Source organism: Leptonychotes weddellii, chromosome 1, assembly GCF_054177405.1.
Source record: "Leptonychotes weddellii isolate Sample4059 chromosome 1, ASM5417740v2, whole genome shotgun sequence".
NCBI lineage: Eukaryota > Metazoa > Chordata > Mammalia > Carnivora > Phocidae > Leptonychotes > Leptonychotes weddellii.
The window spans coordinates 152,326,693-152,348,704 of NC_138369.1; the positions used below are offsets into that span (position 1 = coordinate 152,326,693).

General features: G+C 34.0%; 1 protein-coding gene across 1 annotated transcript in view; it reads right to left on the minus strand.

Annotated features, from left to right (window-relative positions):
* LOC102737537 (ephrin type-A receptor 6) overlaps nucleotides 1–22,012 on the minus strand; it is a 305,707-nt gene that overhangs the window by 89,986 nt on the left and 193,709 nt on the right. The window contains exon 10 of the mRNA XM_081817012.1: nucleotides 12,010–12,219. Within this exon, the coding sequence (XP_081673138.1) occupies nucleotides 12,010–12,219 (210 nt within the window). The remainder of the gene's footprint in view (nucleotides 1–12,009; nucleotides 12,220–22,012) is intronic.

Consider the following 22,012-nt stretch of genomic DNA (forward strand, 5'->3'; position numbering starts at 1 on the left):
GAAAATACTGATGGACTGTGGATGCATTCAGAGCTATTCTTTGCAGAGAGAAGCCCAAGGAAGAGTTTGGGGAAAACTCTTTACAGCCACATTTTCAGTGGCCCTCTTTTGGTTTCCTGTAATGAGCCATGGCAGCAAATGTTTGTCCTATGAAAACCTGATTTGCAAGTAACCTAGCATAAACCAAGTAAGGGATAGCCAGGTAAGAAAATGAATAAATGGGAGAAAAGGTATTTATTTCTTAACAAGGGTACTGATACATTTTTGTAATGTTTAAAAGTAAATTTTATGTCTTTTAAAAGCAGACTCCAAGATTCTGTAGTGCTCTCTCTAGCTTTTGATCTCTTAGTGATTGTTTATAGGCTTGGAAAAGTTGATGACTGTGGGTCTTAATGGTAGGCTCTGGGGTAACAATGAGAGAGAGGTATTGAATCTGAAATTCTAAGGCAGAATCTGAGGTTTCTTGCAATATTGCCCAGAATTCCATTTTAAAAATCAGTAATCATAATTTTTATTTCCTTAATCTTATCTTTCATTTAAAAATAAATGTAGCACAGTGAAATGACCTTCAGCCACCTTTTTGATTGGGGAAGCTACATTCAAACACTTACACAAACATGTTGTTTAGTCACTGACTAATACCAAGGAGAAACTTTAAATACACTGGTCAGAAAGATGTCTTGGAACTCTGCCAGGAGCTATTTCTCTATTTTTATAACACATATTTTTTTCCTTTTATCATAAAACTAAAATATTCATTTTAGAATAATTTTAAAAGTTCAATAAGCAAAAGATGGATCACCAAAGACTAAGAGATCAATCTCTTTATTTCTATCTTCAAAGACTTTCAATTACTACTATCCACTGCCTTCGGCATGGGCATGGGTCTCAGAAGCGAGAGATAGAGGGGAGTTTGCAAATGATAGAAGAGAATTTGCAGTGGGAAGTATTGGAAGAGGAGGAGGAGGAAGATTCAATTGTGGGGCAGACACTTTCCCTTAATACTGCAATGGTTAATTGACCTCATTTCCAATGTAAGAGCCATGTGACTTGTGTACCACTTCATTTCTTTTTTTTTTTTTTAAGATTTTATTTATTTATTTGAGAGAGAGAATGAGATAGAGAGAGCATGAGAGGGGGGAGGGTCAGAGGGAGAAGCCGACTCCCCGCCGAGCAGGGAGCCCGATGCGGCACTCGATCCTGGGACTCCAGGATCATGACCTGAGCCGAAGGCAGTCGCTTAACCAACTGAGCCACCCAGGCACCCTGTACCACTTCATTTCTTTGGGCCTCAATTTCCTTATCTGTTTAAAACACACACACACACATCTAGGCAACGCTATTCACACAACATGTCCCAAGTCTCCCCACCACTCTTCATTTTTTCTATTGCCAGTTTATATCATGCTACCATTATTTCCTGTCTAGGGTGGTGTAAATGAGTCTCCTTGCTCTCTCTCCCCTGGACCCTCTACAATTAATTCATTCTCAAATATAGCCAGAGTGAGCTCTTAAAAATGCAAATTCTGTTATGCTATCACCTGCTTAGAATCTTCCAGTGGGTTCCCTTTGTACTTAAAATAAATGTCTACTTCTTTTCATGACTTTTGAGTTTCTGTAGGATCTGGCCCCTCTGTCCTTATTTCCTACTTATCTCTCAATGTGTCAACCATCCTGACCTTATTCCTAGTCCTAAAATATGCCAAGCTTGTCCCCACCTTAGGATCTGTATTTGTTTTCATCTGAGAACATCTGGCTAAAGATCTTCCCTTGGCTCGTACCCTTATAATTTTCAGGTCTCATTTCAAATAGCACCTCATTAAAGAGGTATTTCCTGAACATGCCTTCCAAGGTAGCTACTCACTTTTATTGAAAAAAAAATTATAAAAAAATAAAAAATATATATCTAATATTTATCACTATCTGAAATGAGATTCCCTTTTTAAAAAACAACTTCATTATTTTTGTTTCCACCATGCTCAAGACTGTAAACTCCATGAGAAAAGCTTGTTTATTGGAATATTTCCAATGCCCAGAACAGTATCTGGCACATAGTACTCAGTACACATGTGCTGTATAAATATCAGATTTTAACTATACATTCAACAGCATGAATACTTAATGTCTGTTCTCTTCCCAGATCCTAAGCACTTTTAGCTCCATTATCCAACTTGTTATCTAATAATATTAAGAAATATATGTTAAATGAATAAATTATAAAATGGCATCTTCAAATGAATCGTGTATTTACAGTCTGCTTAGTCTATTCAGTTTGTATGACTGAAGTGATATTTTACTTAAACGTTCATTTTGTCATTTTTCTATTTATGTTCTCTATTAATATGGAGGTTTTCTATCTATTGATTACTGTATCAGAATGTCTTTGGATTACAAGTCATAGAGTTATAGAATGCCCAATTCTCAGGAACTCAAGCAAATAAGGCATTTAATTAAATTATAAGCAAATAACTGGAGTAAGTGGTTTCCACTTGAATACCACAAATGGTTGTATTGACATAGAAGTGCAACAATTTCATCGGAGAACCAGGCTGTTTGTGGTCAAATGCCCCGCTACTGTACGATATCCCCACATCATGAACTAGGTTCTTTTGATTTTCCTTCTTGGCCATCCTCAGCTTTGGGGTTGTCGCCTGCGGCTTGTTGCTTCACGTCTGAAAGATGGCTGTCACAGCTCTAAGCACTATATTCAAGGCAAAAAAGAAAAGCAAGGGCCAGTACGACACAGCTCCTTATTCAATATTGTTTCTGGTAGAGCTCAACCGGGAATTTTTCCAGAAGTTGTCATTCTCACTTTCCTGTCCCTTTAAGTGACCAAAGTGTAAAATTTAAGTGTCAAAGGAAAATGGTATAAATATAACTGGCTTATATAAATCATGATTTATTTCTTAGACCTGAGCTCATTACAAACATCCCGATTTAAAGATTTTATCAGCAAGGAAGAGATGACAAGAGAGGTTGAGTAGGCAGCTAACAGGGTCGACTAGAAACAGTATAAATAACTGATAACCTTTTTCAATTTATTTGCCATTGATGTGAAGCTTTTTACCCTGGGAATAAGTAAGCTTTTCCACAGAGCTTTCATGTGATTTATCCGGCATTTGTAATGTCTTTCTAGTTTTTATTGTCAACAACAAAAAAAGCGTTCTTTCAACATCAGAGATGAAACTCGCAATTAAGCATTAGTAATGACTTTATTTCTTCAGGTGGTATCTTTGAAACTCTAGGTTTAAAGTCAGCAGCTTTGTGTTCACTGTCTTACTTTGTCTTTTTTCTGCACAAGATGGGCCAGTGAGCACTGTACTTTCTGCTTGCTGAACATCTGCTGATTGATCTTTCTCAGTAAATCCATTTAGTCTGGGTTTGTTCTAAAATCACTGAGAGCAGGGAGACTAACTCTGAATTAGTGTTGGATGTTGCTAACACAACAAGAAACAGCCCCTGGTATTTCCTGTGGTTCTTGGTTAATCATCAGGTGAATGCTGAATACTTTGAGAACTGTGACTGGCATTTGATTATTCGCCATTGATTAGCATTTAGGTTAGAAGGACTGGATATATTTCAAATGTTTGTAGGTATTAAAATTTTATGTATTATGTGATTTTATGAACCATTTGTCTCGTATCTTATCTATGCTGTAGGCATCCTTTTGTGCTCAAAGCTTTCCATAGGATGTGTTCAGAGACTTAAAAAACAATATTTTCCCCTCTGTGACTCTTTGTTGTAAGTGCTTCAATGTTTGTTACATTTGTTGCTTTCTCCTGCAATTTTTTCATCTCTTTCTGATGCATTAAGGATTATTTTAGGTTCACTTATTTGATGGGTTGTGATTAACAGTGATAACAGAGAAGAAATAAAGTAATTTTACTGAAAAAAATGTTCTTAGAGTTTCAGTCACTTTCTACCCTTTTCTTACTGTTTTAATTATCAGCAATTAATGAAGCAGCCATTAAATAGCATATTATTTTAGGTGCTGGAAAGCCTTTGAAAAATGTAAACGATAACTCTCCTGTCCTCCAGGGTTTTACACAAATCTAAAGGAATTCATTACTTTAACAAAACAAAACAAGTTACTTGAAAGTCACACACCAACCCTTGAGTGCTAAGTAGAAAGTTTTTCAGTGGTCTCTTATCTTCAATAATGCCTTTCCAGGTCTAAATCCTCAGGGTCTTTTCTTTAAAATGATTATTGGAACAACAGAGCACTTGTTTTTGTAGATGCTTTGCACAAATGGCAAATGAAGATTTTCCCAAAGCATGGCTTGGCTTCTTAATGGGATGCATTACTTAGCTAGATGGTCCTCTCTGTCTTCCAGATTTCTGATAGAGCTATCTGTTTGTTCAGCACTTTTCTCCTCTGTGTCCAATAATCTTCAAATCTTTTTCATTTGTTTTACTACAAAGAGCTCTGCAATGATCACAAACTGTTGTTTCCTAAGCTTCAGAGATGAGGCTTTTTCGGGAAATGATTCTTTAAATATTAATTTCCTCTGGTATTGTTGATTCCCATTTCCATATTATGCTCAAGATCTGCCATTGTCAATTCACCCAAGCAGTACATTTCAAAAAAATTTGTGTCCTTCTGATACCACCACTGCAGACACCTATCATTCAGATTTTGGGTCTCTCAGCCTGTGATCCAAGCTGGTGTGTGTGGCATTCACCTCTTGAACAGTTATTGAAGAAGGCTCTTGCTTTGCATTAACACATGTTCTCTTTGGTTTAGTATAAAGCTTTGCTGCCCTTTTGTCCCCACTGTTGGGGATGTGCTTTCTGGCATTTGCGCTCAAAGTGTAGAGACGCTCATTTCTGAGAATATAGCTTCTACACATTAGATCATTAGAATTTCCTTTACAAAAAGCTTATATTGACAAAGGTAAATTAAAACTGAAAGGTTTTCTTCTCATGAGTTAGTCCGTCACAAACACTTGCTGGCTCAAGGGCACGTTTTCTCCTTTGAAATTAGGAAACGTAATATTGGCATATTGATTTCTTCCTCTTCAGCTAATTGTAATGGTCTCTGTATTAGACTGATTTTGATTGACTGCTATCATAGTGTCTGCCAAGTGAGAACTATTTTTTTGTCAAGAGTCATTTAGTTGTTTTTCCCAAATGGCATAATTCCTTTCTTAGTGATGAATTTGGTTCTTCTCACCAGGATTTTATCATTTTTCATTCTTCTAAGGTTTATTCGTTCGTCATCTTTTTATTGAAAAAAAAAGTTATTTAAATCTTCATGTTACAGCATTCTGATAACATTGCTATTTTTCTTACTTTTTTCCTTTATACTCAGGCTACTGAATTTACATTTGCCTAGAAGAAATTGCCATTTCCTTTACTTTAATTTTTCAGTGAATTCTGTGCAGGAGACTGTCCTTATGTGTCGCTTTTTGGGGGGCTAGTAGGCTTCACAATCATCTACCTAAGGGTCTGCCTTTGTGCCTGAAGCAGTCATACCCCCTCCATTTTTAGCTTGGCTAGATCTGGAGAACAACTGAAATAAAAATCATTCTTTAGGCTGGCCCTAGTTCATCTAGGGTAGACTTTGAATAAGATGCATTTTACCAAATGCTATATCTTAGCACAATGTCACCTCTACTATCCATGACTTGACAGAGTAGTAGGATTTCTAAAGATAAAGTTCTATTTTTCAAAATCTAGGAAATTAGAAACATTCTCCATACAAGTTCTTTTAGTCAGTGCATCAGATATTATATGCTTTTAAGTAAAAGCATTTAAAATATTTTTTACTGCATAACTTTTTACAGTAACTCTTTTATTTAAAATATACAAAAATGAGTAAAAACTCTATGTTTTATTAACAGGTTTAGCATGATCTCCAGGCAAATCTTAATTACTCATATTAAAGCACTTAAAGGCAGAATAGTGAATGATCTAAAATGATTTTTTATCTCACCTTTATCAAAAATATTTATTCTTAAAGCTAGACATGCCTTAAGATTTAAAAATTCACTTCAGAAAGTCCAGCCAATTTGTAAGCATTTGAATTAGGTAAAGGAGGAAGGCTATTTAGATTTCCCCAAACTTTGGAATACACAGTAAGTCCCCCTCATGCTGCTCCATTATTTGCCACACTTAGCTCCATGTTGGGTATAGACCATGAATTTCTAGATCGATAAGAGATTTGACTTTTCTCATATCTTACATAAAATATGGGAAGTTAAGAGTTGGAGCTTGGAAGAGGTCTTATGAATGCAAAGTAAATAGAATTAAGATGTTAACAGAATTGTAATTATGCGGATTATGTGTTGTCAATTATGAGTCTCCGTATTTCCACTAAGAAAGTACTTATATGGAATTGTTGCTGTCAAAGAAAAAAGCAAAATTCGCCTTGGATAACAAACATAAAATGAACACAACTGAAAGAGTCAAAGAATCTTAGAGTTTTTAGCAGATATTGTGATAAAATAATTCTTCCATTTTATTTTGATTTTCAAAATATAAGAAAAGGAGTTACTCATTATAATTTAAAAAAATCCATACAGTGTCTGCCATATTTAAAATAAAACCTATACCTAAAACAGATCAGTGTGAGCCATAATATATCTTTTAATGTTCTTTTTAGGTAAATAGGACCTCATTTCCATAATTGAGAGCAGAGTCCTATCATTTTCAAGGTAAGTTTAAGACAGGTTGCTTAGCAATATTCAAATGAGAGAGAGTCCCTCCCCTGGAACTGGATATAAAACGGTTGTCCATGTATATGTGCATCAAGATTCAGAAAAGGAAGAGATTTCTCAGCACCTAAATTATAAACAGACAGAAGACCATGTAATCAAATGAGAACAATTCAAACTCAGTAAATACTGTATGATTAAGTTAGCCATATATCAATAATTGTGTATGCATTGTTAGGTGTAGTTCATAATCATTCACCAATCTTCCCTCACTAAATGCCTGATAAGCTATTTGTAGAATTGGCATGTAAAAGCAAGAATTCAGTTCTTGTCTAGATCCTACTTTTGTGCATTTTTGTCCTTCTGTCTTTAGCCTCCACGTACATTTCTTGGTTTTCATGCTGTTACTAGTTCTTAAGGTCCCTTTGTAAAGGCTTGATGTACTTTAGTACAGGGCTTACCAGAAAAATCTGCTACTATTAGTGTTGCTTTTCATGCTGCATTGCCCACTTGTGCTGTCCACACACCTAGTGGTTTTATCATGTTTTACTGTATTTGGTTGCTCTTGGACCTCTCTCTGTGTGGTCATTTATCCATTCTCAAGAATCCCTTTATTTTTCGTTATTGGCTCTCCAAGGAAACCAATATGGACCTTAAATATGGTAACTCCATAATAAACTCTATTGAGTACATGCTGAATGAATAGGTCTTAGATCTGAAACAGAACATGTAAAACACTCGTAAGTTGTAGGAAGACATACTAGAATTTCTACTTATATTTATCATAAATCTCATTCTTCTATTTACTTTAGTGTATTTTATAATGTAAATAATATGTTCTTGGGGAGCCTGGGTGGCTCAGTCATTAAGCCTCTGCCTTCGGCTCAGGTCATGATACCAGGGTCCTGGGATCGAGCCCCGCATCGGACTCCCTGCTCGGCAGGAAGCCTGCTTCTCCCTCTCCCACTCCCCCTGCTTGTGTTCCCTCTCTCACTGTGTCTCTCTCTGTCAAATAAATAAATAAAATTTTTAAAAATAAATAAATAAATTGGCAAAGTCATCTTACTGGAAAATGTGTATTTATTCTGCTCCTATTTTGATTAGGAAGGGATAGTTTCCATGTAGTGTGCTTTTACTCTAAGAATTATTTTTTTAAAGACTACAAACAAATCTTTATCCATGATGTCTTCCTGCTTTTAAAACCCTTCACAAGGTTCCCTTTCCTCCAAACCCTTCCTGATGCAGATTATAAAAACATTTATAAATAATGAGGAAGTAACAATTATATTTACACAGTAAGAGAAAAAATCAAAATCATTTAAGATAGAAGATATATTCTAAGAAAGTTATATATAGATAACACTTTAAAAAGAAAATTATACTTTAAAAATGTATCAAGGGAGCTTGCTCTTTAAAGTTATTTTCATGTAAATGGTTTTATAAAACAGAATAATTTCATATAAATGACTATTCTTTTCCTGTATTTTGTTATACAGGGTTTGTTTGAATTGAAGTACGCCTTCACAGGCAGTAAAGTTTTCTAACATCTCCTTCTTTTAAAGGAAATACAAAAAGAATTTGGAGCCTAAGTACATTTTATACAAAGTCCTAAACATTTTACACACAATTGCAACAGAATGCCAATGTTCAATCTGCCATTATCTTGATGACTTTGAAACAGACTGCCTGTGACCCTTTGTTATAATTTTGCTTTGTAATCTAATGCCATTAGCCAGACCATCTCTAACAGGGATCCTCTGAATTGATTAACAGCATCTCATTCAACTAGTTGTTCAATCTAAAAATATTGGTGCCATCTTTAAATCCTTCTTCCTTCTTATAATTCATATCGAATTAGTTACTGAGTCTTGTAAATTGTATATTTATATGTATTTTTCAATTCTCTACCTTCCTCTTTATTCCAATTGCCACTGTCCTAATTAAAGCCATATGGCCTTTCTGGTCTATAACAATAATGCCTTAACTGGTTTCCTATAACCATTCCTCCTGTCCTTCAATCCTTCCCTCCTTCACACTGTTGTCAATAATATCTTCTAAGACATGCATGTGTTTGGTCATTCCCCCATTTAAATAAATCAATGTCTGTCTCTTAATTGCCATAGAAAACCTTCAAATTTCTTGAAGTGCCACCCAACTAACTTTGCAATTATTCCTTAGAAACCTGGGTTGTCCACTGTTCCTCCCCCACCATTCCAAACTGTCCACATTTCCATCAACATGTCCATTCACTTCCCCAAATTTCCATATCTTTCCTTTTTCTCTTTCCTCTATCTAAATTCCCTAACAGTCTATCTAATGAAATTTTTAAATATTTGGTCCAAATTTTAACTTTTTGTTAAGTCTTCTCCAGACCTCTGCTTTTTGGTACTTCCATATTTCTTTTTCAGGCCTGTATGTCAATATTTAATGTGTTGGATAGCTAGAAAGCATGAATCCACCCTGTAAAAGAATAGCTCTTTGAAGGTAAGAGTGTTGCTGTTTCAAATATTAAATGGTCATATTCATTATTAAGTCAAGTATGATGTTTTGTACCCTGGGAGCCTTTGAACAGTTAAGTATTTCTGATGTATTTTTTAAAAAGTTCTTAATTACAGTCTCTTCAACAGTGGTGTTGGGAAAGTTGGACAGCTACATGCAAAAGAGTGAAACTGGATCACTTTCTTATACCTTACACAAAATAAACTCAAAATGGATGAAAGACTTAAATGTGAGACCTGAAACCATAAAAATCCTAGAAGAGATCACAGGTAATAATTCTTTGGCATTGGCAGTAGCAACATTTTTCTAGATATGTCTCCCAAGGCAAGGGAAACAAAAGTAAAATTAAACTATCTGAACTATATCAAAATAAAAAGCTTTTGCACAGTAAAGGAAATAATCAGTAAACAAAAAGACAACCTACTGAATGGGAGAAGATATTTGCAAATGACATATCTGATAAAGGGTTAATTTCCAAAATGTAAAGAACTAAATGACTCAACACCAAAAAAAACACAAATAATGGGCAGAAGACGTGAACAGACATTTTTCCAAAGAAGACAAATGGCCAACAGACACATGAAAAGATGCTTAGCATCACTCATCATCAGATGAACGCAAATGTATAATTTTTTTTTCATTTTTTTCAAGGCCTTCTTTTCTTTTCTTTTTTCTTTTTATAAATGTATAACTTGAAGCAACTTTTCAAGTTACAGACAATGTAGATAAGATTTTTCTATTATGCATATTATTTCCAACCTTGGAGAATAGTGTTTAAAATTATTATATAAATTATATGCAATATAATATTTATAAAAATTCCAACAAATATGGTCTACTAAAAGAACAAAATAATATGAAATAAAGCATAAAATAGGAAATAACTACTACACTCTTTGTGTAGATGATATACTTGAAATTCCTATTAAATAATATTTTAACTGCTTTTTAAAATGGGAAGCTCATAAATAAATTTAAGATACTAATAAAACTGGCGGGTGCCTGGGTGGCTCAGTCGTTAAGCGTCTGCCTTTGGCTCAGGTCATGATCCCGGGGTCCTGGGATCGAGTCCCACATCGGGCTTCCCCCTCTCCCACTCCCACTGGCTTGTGTTCCTGCTCTCGCTATCTCTGTCTCTGTCAAATAAATAAATAAAATCTTTAAAAAAAAAAAAAACTGGCAGGGTAACCCAAATTTTGAAGAATATTGCATGTTGTTGCAAATGGCAAGATTTCATTATTTTTTATGGCTGAGTAATATTTCATTGTATGTTTATACCACACCTTTTTTATCCATTCATCTACCATTGGACACTTGAGTTACTTCTTGGTTATTTTAATTAAGGCTACAATAAACACAAGGGTGCATATATCTTTTCGAATTAGTGTTTTCATATTCTTTGGGTAAATACCCAGTAGTGGAATTACTGGATCATATGGTATTTCTATTTTTAAGTGGCTACACCAATTTGCATTCCCACCAACAGTGCACAAGGGTTTCTTTTTCTCTACATCTTCGCCAACACCTGTTGTTTCTTGTGTTTCTGATTTTAGCCATTCTGACAAGTGTGAGATGATATCTTATTGTGGAGTTGGAAATACTGCTTTTCCTATTATTATATATATATATATATATATATATATATATAAATACTATTTTCAGGCATGATAGACTTTTATTTTTATGAAGGTTTTTGGTCAAATTAAAAGATCAATAGATACTGCTACCTTATATGTCAGGCTCTCAGAGATTGATTTTCCTTAGCACTATATTTCTTTGTTGGAAAAAATTAGTGAAAATATCATCAATAAAGTAATATAGAGCATTTCCTCAGTGCAAATATAGTAAGGGCATAATATGTTTCATTCATAATATTAAACTTGCATCTCTTTTGGAGTAATTGAATACAGTGAAGTTTCAAAACAATCTGATAGAAAATGAAATAAAAGGGAACTAAATAATGGATTTGCCTCTTCTACAATAATGTGTAAGGTTAGAGAAAGAGGAGAGGATAAAAACCTCTCCTCTTGAATCATTTTACTGATTTACTTTTCATTGAAGGTGACTGTCAAATGAGTCAATGGTGAAGGTTTTGTTGGAAAAATAACAGAATATTGTGTAGTTTTACAAATTATTAGCTTTCAGATAGCTGAAGAAAGACTCTGAGACTGAAATCCTTGAAACAATAACCAAAAAGGTCAATGGAATGAACTGGTTTTGGGGAATTCAGAAATGCTTAAACTATTCATGAGTTAAGTTTAGATCTATAATCTACAGATGATAGTGTGGTTCTAAAGTTTTAGCCTTTTATTCCTGCTCACATTCTCCCCAAGTGTCATTCAGAAAAAAAGTTTAGAGTGTACTTATATATCTCCAGAGAAACCTATCTTGTTTATTTGCAAGTATGATCAGGTCATTCCATAACATTTGCTGTGAGGAAAAAAAGAAAAGTCATTTCATAACCATTGGTTCTCACTAGCACTGACTTAATTGACTCACCATTGGCCTATACAGAACTCCATTTAAAAGAGATAATTATTAAACATCAAGAATACCTCAGGCAAAGGCAGATTTGTTGTGAGGGCAATCAAGACTTGGACCTCAAGCATGATATGAAAGTCCCAATACAATGGAAGAAAGAAAACAGTCAAATATATGAAGGTTTTTGTTGTTGTTTTGTTTTTTTGACCAGGCACTCAGATAAAGCAAATACTTCTCAACTAAATGATGATGTTAAATTTGGAAAATGACAAGTGTGAGCAGAAAATTAGGAAAACAAAAACAGAATTATTCTTATAATATTAAAAACAATACAAGTAAACAATCTATATTGGAAAAGGACATGTAAACTTACAGTTGTTGTATAAGCAGCTTCTGGATCATCTTCCAGCACCCGGGAGAGACCAAAATCAGAAACTTTGCATACTAAGTTGCTGTTGACCAATATATTCCTAGCTGCTAGATCACGATGAACGTAACCCATATCAGAAAGATACTTCATTCCTGACGCAATGCCTCGGAGCATACCGACCAACTGGATGACAGTGAAATGGCCATCATGTTTCTGAAAGAGAATCACAATGGTTTACATTGATTTATTTTAATGTAGCATGTGTGCGTGCGGGCATGTATGTGTGTGTGTGTAGCATTAAGGAAAACCTTGGAATTTATTTTACTGGATCCAATGAATACAAGCATCAAATTTGCTGACCATGAAATGTAAGAATTTGTTTGACATTGAAAGGAAAGGAAAATCTAGCTGGAAGTGATGAAGGAGAACAAACAAAGGATAGAAGAGAACCAACCAAATGAACTTCCAGAAAGACTGATTTCAAAAACTTTAAGTAACAAAAGGGACCTGCGTCAAATTAGGTAACAGCAATGACTACCAAGAGAACAGAATTCACTTTCCATAATTGTGACTGATGCACCAGCTGTGCACGTGGACAGAAGGACAGCAAAAGCTAGGATTGGATAAAAGCTGTGTAATAACTTGAAAGGTGAAAAACAATTACTCAGGAAAAAGAGGACTTGTTTGCATAAACAAGAAACAAGTTTAGGGAAGCTGTAAGAAAGAGAGAAAAAAATACACGCAAAACAGAAAATAACTAGATTTTCCCATTCTTTCATTATATTTAGAGCAAATAGAAAGGAAGTTGTTGGCAACTGACTGAAAACAGGACTATTTTAGCTCCCAGTTGGAAAGATTAAATGAAATCATATGAATAACAAGCCAGGCACGGCACTGGTACGCAGCTCAATCCCTTGATTGCTTATTCTTCTCATCTTGATTTAAAAATAACATTTTTTAAAGGAAAAAATTCAGTTGTCATCCATGCAAGATGTGTGCACCAATAAGACCAGACAAACAGTACCTAAACATTAGAGAAAAATAAAATAAAAATATTTTAAGTTTGAAAAATAATGCATATTGCTCTACATAGTTATTTGGGGATAGCTGTCTCCAAAGGAGTTATAGAGAAACATGAAAGATTCTCGAGTTGGCTTTATACACTAGGTAACATTTATTTATGAATGCTATTAAAATGAATATCTAGCAAAAGACTATTGAGCCGTATTACCTTATACAGTGTGGTAGATGCATAAATAAGAGTTATCTTAAAATTTGCAAAGTTACAGCAGTTTTCACGGATAGCTGATTTAAAACTATAGCATGGGTTAAATACGGGGTGATCTGACTGTATCACAGTGACGCAGTATCCTATACAACGATGATTCACTGGTCAGTTAAATGAAGAAGCTTCTACTACAAATGAAATAAACTTTGTCTTTATATCAACTTATCTCCCTGATAACTCTCTGATAATATCTCCCAACTGAAGTGCAGAGTAAGGAAAAGAACCCTCTCTTAAAAGAAACATTCTATAGCAAGAGTATCCATTTAAGCAGGCTCTTCTGTATAATTAATGTATAAAAGATAACCTAGCAAAGAAAATCTTTGGTGTTATTAGCTCTTTATGTTTCCAATCCATCTTCCTAGACAGGGCACTATGAGATGAAATCTGCCTCTTCTATCATGTACCCTACCTACCTCTCCTCTATTAGGACTCTCAAAGCCTTTCAGTAGAATTCAAAACATAAATTCTTTTGGCCTAGAAAGGATTACACTAAATTTAAAGAGGTGGCTCTTTTACCTATTAGAAATGAAGTTGCCTGGTATCACAGTTCTCATCAATGCAGAATTTCTGCATGGTAGGAAATGTTAATGGACCATCTGAAAACTAAGGAATGCCTCAGTTTTCTTATCTGTACAATGAGAATAGAATAATCTAACTCAGAGGTGCGGTGAATATCACATACAAAACACAAAGCACAGCCCCTGACTTATTTTAATAATAGTTATTATTTAATAAAACCTTGTTGTACTACAATTACATGTAGTTCATGTAATTTTAATATGAGTCAGAAAATTCTCCTCTCACTTTCCTGAAAAATCAATTGAGCGACATAAACTCCTACATCATAAAAGGAAATCATTATTTAATTCCAGGTTGAAATTTAATTTCCTATCTATTCTGAGAGTGACACAAAGCACCAAGTTCTTTTTTTTTAAGATTACTTTTTTAGAGCACTTTTAGGTTCATAGCAAATTAAGAAGAAAGTATAGAGATTTCCCATATATCCTCTGCTCCCACACATGCATAGCCTCCCCCATTATCATTCCCTCACCAGGGAACTATATTCTTGGTATTCTACATGCTATGGGTTTGGACAAATTTCTATTGACATAAACCCATTTTATACCACACAGAGTATTTTCACTGTCTTAAAAATCCTCTGTGCTTCACCTATTCATCCCCAGCTCCCCAAACCTTGGCTACCAATGATCTTTTTAGTTTCTTCATAGTTTTGCCTTTACCAGAATGTTATATAGTGGAATCCCACAGTAGGTAGCCTTTTCAGTTTCTTTCACTTCATAATATGCATTTAAGTTTCCTCCATGTTTTTTCATGGCTTGATGGCTCCATTCCTTTTAGTGCTGAATAAAATTCCTTTGCGTGCACAACAGTTTTATTTATCCATTCACCCACTGAAAGACATCTTGGTTGCTTCCATGTTTTGGCAATTATAAGTAAATAATTATAAATGTTTATAGCATGTTTATAACTGCAGGCTTTTATGTGGATATATGTTCTCAACTCCTTTTGTTAAATACCAGGGAGAGCAATAGCTGGTATGTTTAGTTTTGTAAGAAACCCCCGAATTATCTTCCAAAGTGGCTGTACCATTTCACGTTCCTACCAGCAATGAAGGAGAGTTCCTGTTGCTTCACATCCTTGCCACCATTTAGTGTTACTAATTTTGGCCATTCTAATAGGTGGTGTCTCATTACTTCAATTTGCATTTTCCTGATGACATATAGTATGAAGCACCCTTTCATGTGCTAATTTTCCATCCGTATATTTTTTGTGGAGTGCCTTTTAAGGTCTTTGGCCCATTTTTAGATTGGCTTGTTTTCTTATTGTTGAATTGTAAGAGTTCTTTGTATATTTTAGGTAAGTCCTTTATCAGATGTGTCTTTTGCAAACATTTTCTCCCAGTCTGTGGCTTGTCTTCTCATTTTCTCAACATTGTCTTTTGCAGAGCAGAAGTCTTAAATTTTAATGAAGTCCAGCCTATCAGGTTTTTTTTCTTGGATTGTATCTTTGTAGTTGTATCTAAAAAATCTTTGCCATATCCAATGTCATCTAAGTTTTTCTCCTATATTATCTTCAGGAGTTTTATAATTTTGTGTTTTACATTTAGGCCTGTGATCCATTTTGACTTAATTTTTGTGAGGGGTGTAATGTTCTGTGTCTAGTTTTTTGTTTTTAATTTTTGCATGTGGATATCCAGTTGTCCCAACACCATTTGCTGAAAAGACAATTTTTGCTCTATGGTATTGCCTTTGCTCTTTTGTCAAAGATTAGTTGACTACATTTATTACAGACTTTCTATTCTGTTCCACTGACCTGTTTGTCTATTCTTTCACCCTTAGCACACTGTCTTGATTCCTGTTTACGTCTTGAAGTTGGGTAGTATCAGTTCTCCAGCTCTGTTCTTTTTCAATACTGTGTTGGCCATTATACGTCTTTTGCCTCTACATGTAAACTTTAGAATCATTTTGTCGATATCCACAAAATAACTTACTGGAATTTTGATTGGGATTACATTGAAAATATATATCAAGTTGGAAAGAACTGACATTTTAATAATATTGAGTTTCCTTAATTATGAACATGGAATATGTCTGCTTTTATTTAGTTCTTGATTTTGTTTATTAAAGTTTAGGTTTTCCTCATATGGATCTTGTACATATTTTGTTAGATTTATACCTAAGTATTTCATTTTGGGGGGTGCTAATATAAATGGTATTGTGTTTTTAATTTCAAATTCCACTTGTTCATTGCTGATATGTGGGAAAGCTATTGACTTTTGTATATTAACCTTGTATTTGGCAACCTTGATATAATTGCTGATTAGTCTAATTGTTTTGGTCAATTCTTTCAGATTTTCTACATGGATACCATGTTATCTGTGAATAAGGACAGTTTTATTTTTTCCTTCCTAATCTGTATACTTTCTCCCTCTTTCTTGTCTTATTGCATTAGCTAGTACTTCCAGTATGATAGTGAAAAGGAGTAGTGAAAGTGACATCTTTGCCTTGTTCCTGATCTTGGTGAGACACCTTTAAGTTTCTCATCATTAAGTATAATAGCTGCAGGCTTTTTGTATATATAGTCTTTATCAAGTTTAAGAACTTCCCTTCTATTTCTAGTTTACTGAAAGTTTTTATCATAAATTGGTTAATTTGTTAATATTTTGTTCCAAGTTATTTTTTAACAGGTTTATTAAGGTATGATTAATATACCATACAATTTACACTTTTAAACTACACAAATTTATCATTCTTAGTGTATTCACAGAGTTAGTGTAACCATATAGCCATATATATATAACCATTATAGCCATAAGTCACCTTTAAAACTTTTTCATCATTCCCAGAAGAAACTTTATACTCACTGGCAGTCATTCTCCATTCCCCCAACTTCCCCTACCAGCCCTAGGCAACTACTAATTAACTTTCTATAGTTTTGCCTATTTTGGTTATTTCATTTAAAGGTAACCATAAAGTATATGTTCTTTTGTGACTGTCTTCTTTCACTTAATATGATGTGTCAAGTTTCATTCAGTATTTTATATTATTTTTACTGATGTATAATATTTATTCATTTTACTTATACATCTATCAGTTGATAAACATTAGAGTTACTTCCACTTTTTGGCTATATGCAATATATATATTTTGTTATATATATCCCCCCACCCCCTTTTTTAGGTAAGGACATTTAAGTTCTACTCTTTTAGCAATTATCAATTCTACAATGCGGTGTTATCAATGATAGTCACCACTTATTCAACTTATAACAGCATGTTTGCATCCTTTTACAAACCCCTCTGTTTCTCCTGCTTCCCCTCACTTTTGGCAGCCACTTTTGTACTGTTTCTATGAGTTCACTTTTTTGTCTTCCATGTATAAGTGATACCGTGCAATATCTGTCTTTTTCTGTCTGACTTATTTTGCTTAGCATAATGTCCTCCAGGTTTATCTTTGTTGTGGTAAATGGCAGGACTTCCTTTTATTTAAAGGCTGATTAATATCCCATTATATATTTTCCAGGTTTTCTTAATTCACTCATCCATTGACAGACACTTAGGTTATTTCCATATCTTGGCTGTTATGAATAATGCTGCAATGAACTTGGAAGTACAGATATCTCTTTGAGATAATGGTTTAATTTCCTTTGGATATATACTAAAAGTGGGATTGCTGGATCATACGATAGTTCTAGTTCTAATTTCTTGAGGACCATCCATACTGTTTTTCATATTTGCTGCACCAGTTTATATTCTTGCCAACAGTGTACAAGGATTCCTCTTTCTTCACATCCTTGCCAATGTTTTTATTCTTGTCTTCTTGATAAAAGCCATCCTCACAGGTGTGAGGTGATATCTCATTGATTTGCATTTCCTTGATGATTAGGGTGATGTTAACCATCTTTTCATCTACCTGTTGAGCCATTTGTATATCTTCTTTGAAAAAATGTCTATTCGGGTCCTTTGCCCACTTAAATTTTTTTTTTTCTTTTTACTACTGAGTTTTATGAGTTCCTTGTATACTTCAGATATTAACCCCTTATTGAATGTACGATTGATAAATGCTTTCTCCCATTCCATAGATTACCTTTTCATTTTGTTGATGGTTTCCTTTGCTGTGCAGAAGCTTTTAAGTTTGATGTAGTCCCATTTGTTTATTTTTACTTTTGTTGTCTTTGCTTTTGGTGTCAATCCAAGAAATCATCACCAAGACCAAAGTCAAGGAGTTTACCCTCTGTTTTCTTCTAGGAATTTTATGGTTTCAGGTCTTATGTTCAAGTCTTTAATCCATTTTGAGTTAACTTTTGTGTATGGTATAAGATAGGGGTTCAGTTTTATTCTTTTGAATGTGGCTGTCCAGTTTTTCTGGCACCATTTATTGAAGAGACTATCATTTCCCATTGTATATTCTTGGCTCTTTTTGTCATAAGTTAATTGACCATACACCCAGGGGATTATTTCTGTGCTCTCAATTCTATTCCATTGATCTATGTATCTGTTTTTATGCCAGTACCACACTGTTTTGATTACTATAGCTTCGTAATATAGTTTGAAATTAGGAAATGTTATGCTTCCAGCTTTGTTCTTTTTTTCAAGATTACTTTGGCTATTTGGGGTCTTTAATGGTTTCATACAAATTTTAGGATTATTTGTTCTAATTTTGTGAAAAATACTATTGGAATTTTGATAGGGATTGCACTGAATCTGTAGATTGCTTTGGATAGCATGGACATTTTAATGATTTTACTTCTTCCAACCTATGAGTAGAGAATAATTTTCCATTATTTGTGTCATTTTCAATTTCTTTTATCAGTGTTTTATAGTTTTCAGTGTACAGATCTTTCACCTCTTTGGGTAAATTTATTCCTAAGTGTTTTATTCCTCTTCAATAAAATTGTAAATGGGATTGTTTCCTTCATTTCTCTTTCTGACAGTTTGTTGTTAGTGTATAGAAATGCAACTGATTTTTGTATATTGATTTTGTATCCTGCAACTTTACTGAATTTATTTATTTCTAACAGGTTGTTGGTGGAATCTTTAGAGCTTTCTATATATAATATCATGTTATGTGCAAATAGAGACAGTTTTACTTCTTCTTTTCTGATTTAGGTGCCTTTTATTTCTTTTTCTTGACCAAATGCTCTAGCTAGGATGCTACATTGAGTAAGAGTGGCAAGAATGGACATCTTTGTCTTGTTTTTGATATTAGAGGAAAAGGTTTTAGTTTTTTACCATTATGTATGATGTCTGCTGTGGGTTTCTCACATATGGCCTTTATAATGTTAAGGTATGTTCCCTTCTATATGCACTTTGTGGAGAGTTTTTATCATAAATGGGTACTGAATTTTGTCAAATGTTTTTTCTGCATCTATTGAGATGATCATATGATTTGTATCCTTCATTTTGTTGAATCATTCTTGCATCCCACCTGATCACACTGTATGATCCTTTCAATGCAGTGTTGAATTCAGCTGGCTAATATTCTGTTGAAGATTTTTGCATCTATGCTCATCAGTGACATTGGCATGTAGTTTTCTTTTTTAATTATAATAAATACACATTAATACACAAAGCATTGTTATTGAAAATAATTAGCTAAGACAAATAGAGTAAGAGTATGATTATCTACCCCACCACTTCTGTTACCAGCAGAAGTAACCAGCATAGTAGATTTTCAATGCTCTTACCAGATCAGGGGGATAAAAAGGAAATGACCAAACTCTAGTGAAAACAGGTTTTCAATCAGTATTCTGACTCTCATTAGTCTGGTTTAAAGCTATTCCTGGTAATTCTGACCAGTTTGGTTTTTTGCTTATGACCGCTAGTAGGCTGAATATTCACTCATCTGAGTGACTATTTGAGTGTAGTGTTGCTGATGAAATTTAGAGCCTTTTTTTTTTAAAGGAGGAAAAAGATGGAATTTTATCCCAGATATTTCACAAGTCTGAGTAATCCAGTGACTTCTCAATTTCTAGACTATGTATTTCTATTGTATGGGGGAGTCAAATTAGAATTCTAGAAAGCACAAAGGGAAAAGGCAGGCCAAGGAAACAATGCTTCCATTTGACAAGAACTGTGCTTTTTCCTTGTGAGAAAATAAAATGCTGTGAGAGAGCCATTTGTGTTTGAAATAGCATTTTCACTTCCTCAGCAAAAATTGATTAAATATAGCAAAAGTCACTTTCCACAATATATTTTCTTGAAATGTTTAACAGTTAATATTGTTAATGAAAGAAAATGTGTAGAAAATGCTTGTTAAAATCATTTCTTGATCCCTTTTTTCACAGACTCAATATAGGCTATTGAGTTGTCAGAAAGGATTTAATTTTTTGCCAGCAGATGAAACTTTTGTTTGCCAAAAGAAGAACCATTTTCAGATAAACATCCATATCCAAGTTCGGGGAAGTCCAAAATTTGTCAAAACACAAATGGGCCTTAAAGCCAATACAAATGTTTTCCTTGAAATCTTTTGGGGTTAAGGTAAGTCTTTTATTTAGCTCAATATAATCAATCCAACATTTATGAAGTGTCCCAGTTATCTCTTGCTGCATAACAAATTAACCCCCAACCTGAGCAACTTAAAACAATAACAATCACCTATTTGGGTCACAAACGTGCAAGATGGTTAGGGGTTGGCTCTGATGGTTCATGTCTGTTCAGGAGTCATCAACTGGGGTAGCTCAGCTGGGCCTGGATCCTGTTTCCAAGATGGCTCATTCGTAAGTCTGTCAAGTTTGGGCTGGCCATTGACTGGGAGCTCAAATGAGACTGTAGCTGGGAGCCCTTGGCTCTTCTTCAAGTAGACTTCTCTGTGGGATAGGTTATGGTTCCTCAGAGCATGGTTCTAAGAATAAATGTTCCAAGACACAGGACGCTGAAGCTGCCAATTTCTTAAGCCTGATACTGGTTCAGAAACTGGTACAGCATCACTTCAAACTACATTTTGTAGTTTCTAGTATATAAATCTTGCATTTCTTTTACTAAATGTAATGATTTTATTCTTTTTGATGGTGGCGCATGTTTATATGCAGTAGATTCATAATTTTTACCAAATTCTCAAATAAATCTCTGATTTAAAAAAGCCAAGGAGCCATTAATCTAGGTAATATCTCCTCTATTCTAGTTTAACAGAGAAGAGACTGAGTCCCAGTAAAGTTATACAATTCATCCAAGGTAAGTAAATGAGAGAGTTGGGCTTAGAATGCAGGTAGGATGACTTCTGAGGGGTCACCAAATATTTATTAAATTATTACCTCAGATCCAGCTCCATAGGGGGGAGGATCATCCATTATCTGTATATTTTATTCTAATTATTAACCTGAGCTTAAGCATTGAGTCTCCTAAAATGGGGTTTGACTGCTAACACATTAACTGCTCTTGCTTCTAACTGAGCTCATACCAAACCAAACCTAAGCAAAACAAAATAAAAGCAAATACAAATAACAAACAACAACAAAACATATTTTTATGATTATGGAAGTAATATGAATCCATTGTGAAAATTTTGGAATACGATAGAAAACTATAAATGAGAGATAAAATTCATTCATATTTAAGACCCATCATTTGGTAGTCTAATTTTTTCTGTTATTAAAATTAATCTCATATTGTTCATATTATGAAAATAACATATATTATTAAAGACTATAAAATATTGTTTATAAAGATAATATAGTTTCTAATATATAAATGTGCCATATTCCTTTATTACCAGTTTTGTTTATTTTCAATTTTTTATTGTTAATAAAACTTCAGTAAACATCCACATATATCCATCCTTGCATGAGGATAAATTCCAGAAGAATTTATACATCAAAGACATAAACATTATTAAAACTCTTGATATTGATTGCCCAATTGCTTTTCAGAAAAAATGTTATTATGCTAATACCCAGAGCAGATCTCACCACTCCCTTGCTACTATTCATTAATAGCAAGAAGAGTTTTGCATCAAGTACAGAAAAAATGCCATTTCCAGTATTTTATTAATTTTTATTATCCATGTTATTGCCAATGGTAAGATTTCATTCTTTTTTTTATGGCTGAATAATATTCCATTATGTATACATAGCACATGTTCTTTATCCATTCACCAATCAGTGGACACGTGTGTTACTTCCATAATTTGGCTATTGTAAGTTACAATAATTTACTGTAAATATTGAGGTGCATGTATCCCTTTGAATTAGTATTTTTGT